The sequence below is a fragment of the Alligator mississippiensis genome, chromosome 13, assembly GCF_030867095.1.
Source record: "Alligator mississippiensis isolate rAllMis1 chromosome 13, rAllMis1, whole genome shotgun sequence".
In the NCBI taxonomy this organism is placed as follows: domain Eukaryota; kingdom Metazoa; phylum Chordata; order Crocodylia; family Alligatoridae; genus Alligator; species Alligator mississippiensis.
In genome coordinates, this window is record NC_081836.1 from 53,682,341 (window position 1) to 53,684,738 (window position 2,398).

General features: G+C 50.4%; 1 protein-coding gene across 1 annotated transcript; it reads right to left on the reverse strand.

The window, feature by feature from the left end:
• Positions 1 to 816: 816 nt before the first annotated feature.
• On the reverse strand, positions 817 to 2,316 carry ATP5MF (ATP synthase membrane subunit f). The gene is made up of 4 exons (XM_059716811.1): positions 2,214 to 2,316; positions 2,011 to 2,118; positions 1,471 to 1,587; positions 817 to 1,009 (listed from the first exon to the last, which is right to left on the reverse strand). The coding sequence occupies exons 1-4, from the start codon at positions 2,227 to 2,229 to the stop codon at positions 981 to 983; spliced, it is 270 nt and encodes an 89-aa protein (XP_059572794.1). The 5' UTR covers positions 2,230 to 2,316; the 3' UTR covers positions 817 to 980.
• Positions 2,317 to 2,398: the final 82 nt, after the last annotated feature.

Here is a 2,398-nt window from a genome sequence, read left to right on the forward strand (position 1 = left end):
CAGGCACCAAAGATGCCCTGCCACACAGGCTCTTTTCTCTTCAAGCTGTTGGAGCCAATTTGTCATGGACCTTGATGCGCTGCTGAAGACTATGATGCCACTTGTTACCATCACTTGCCAAGGCTGTGCATGTATCCTAGGTATGCTTTATGACCAACCTTCCTGTGTTCCTTATCAGCATATTTTACATTAGAACAGCAAGGAAGTTTTGGAGGAGAACCCTCATTTCTTCTACCCCCTCCATATGTTTACTTCACCCACTTCCAAATGAATCGGTCACACCCACTTTCAACCATTCGCTTTTCTTTCTTGTTAAAGAAAAAGAGTTTGGTAATAGAGGGGGTGTGCAAATTTGTCCTTAGGTAGCAGTGACACAAGCAACATATGTCTAAAAGCCAGCCTAATCACTGATCTTATGTCTTGAAGTGTTTTAAACTAAAGGAGGACCAGCTTGGTCCTCTAACAGGGAAACTTTTTGAGAGACAGGTATTAACATCTTCACAAAGTGGAACTCTCCCTTCACTCACACGCTGAAACTCTGACTAGCAGTATCTGCACCAGTATTTGTTCCGGTTAACTTGCAGTAGAGGGATTATTAAAGCAGAGAAAGCCTTAGAACTCAGCCACAAAGTGAAGGTTGACCCCATCTGAGCTTGGCTTGTGAGAGTACATGGTAGAAGATTGTTAAATGGCAAGGAGAAGGTGGTTATAAAGGTCTTTACCTACACAGTGAAGGGGGGACAGTCTCTTGGGAGTGTTCTTAGCACCAGAACCTATAATTTATACAATATTAAGAAAAGTCTGTTAAATCAAAACTTAAATATATCCACTTTTTTTTTTTTATTGGTCATATTCTGCACTGCCATAATTCCAGGCAGACTTCGGTGCGAACAGCGCAAATGCCTTCATTCAGGAAGTTGTTCTAGCAGTTAAGTCAAAGTCCAGGGCTGCAACCAGGCTTTCTTCAGTAAGCTTGTGTTTCAGTGATACTTTCTCCAACGGTCATGCTCTACATCAAAGTAAAAGGAGTAACAGAATCAGTCAGTAGCTACGTTTGATGGAGCCCCTTTTGAAGTCAAGAATTTTATGCAGTGCAGAGTCTCGTTAGATGTAAAAGGCAGCTACATAAGCTTTGTTCCCACTATCAAAAAGACAGCGATAACCTGAGCAGTTCACATGCTTCATTTATCTTTGTAACTTTATTGCCAGGTACTCTAGTCTTACGCTCATTTTCCACAGAGGTTAATGGATTTCGGTCCGTGTCACAAAATAGCAGAGGCCCCGTTAAAAGTCTGCAAGCCTCACTTCGCAGTCCCATGAACTCCCATCACATGCATGACATCACCCCAGGTACATAAATTAGACCATTAATTACACTATTACTGAAGAGACAGCAGGGGTTTTTAAATTCTTCCGCTCCAAGCAGCACCCGAACAGTTGCGCTCAATGAAACAATCAGCTTTTACTCACTCAGGTGCTTGTAGCTTGCCATGTAGCTAATGAGAACGTAGCCAGTGAGCACCATGGCGAGACCAGTCAAGCCCCCCTTCTTCACGCCAATGTACTTGTTATGGAAGCTGACATAACCTAAACAGACGAGAATTATTTCCTCGGCAGCCGGGGACCGGCGCAGCCGCAGGCAGCCACTTTCTGCGCCGCCACCAGGTTCAGAGAAGAGCCGCGAGAAAAACGCAAGGCCCAGACGGACTATTGCCCGAGTGAAAGACAGCTGTCAGGAGGCAACCTGAGCTCCAAAAATCAGCATCCGTTTTTGGGATCTGCCTGCCAGTCGGGTGGATCCAGCACTGCCCCACCACACCCGCGTCTCCAACTCCCCAACTGCTGGCGGGCACCGGGGGGGGGGGGACGGGGACAGGGCACGCATGCAGTAATTTTAGGGCACCCAAAGTCTTGTGCATCTTAAGACAAGGGGAGGCAAAGCCTTTAGAAACCGCTTCATCCTGACGACCCCCCCCCCAAAAAAAACCCGTTAGTAAATGTTCGGCTCACCTCTGTGCACGGCCTTCACCATCCCGTTCGGGCTGTAGTCCCGCGCGGCCATCCAGGCCGGCAGCTGCCCCAGCTTCACGTCCAGCAGCCGCGCGTCCTTCAGGGGAACTGCGACACACGACGGGGGGGGGGGGTCACCGGCTGCCGGGAGGGGAGGGGAGGGGAGGGCCGCCCGGTCACCTCCCCTCGCCCGCCGCACTCACCTGGCTTGTCCACCATCTTGCCGCTGCCAGAGGTGCCCCGCGCGCGGGGGCTGACGGGAGGAAGTTCCCTCCACCCGGAAGCACGTGGGCGGGGCGATTGGCGTCATAGACGAACCGGAGCCCCGCCTCCCCAGGGCTTTGCCCCTCTCGAGCTTGTACGTCATCACTCGGCGCGGCGGTGCGGA

Coding starts and splice junctions, on each gene's coding strand:
- ATP5MF (XM_059716811.1), bottom strand. Junction 1,588..2,010: donor GGTGAAGGCCGTGCACAGAG/GTGAGCCGAACA, acceptor TCGTCTGTTTAG/GTTATGTCAGCTTCCATAAC. Junction 1,010..1,470: donor GGCAAGCTACAAGCACCTGA/GTGAGTAAAAGC, acceptor ACTTTGATGTAG/AGCATGACCGTTGGAGAAAG.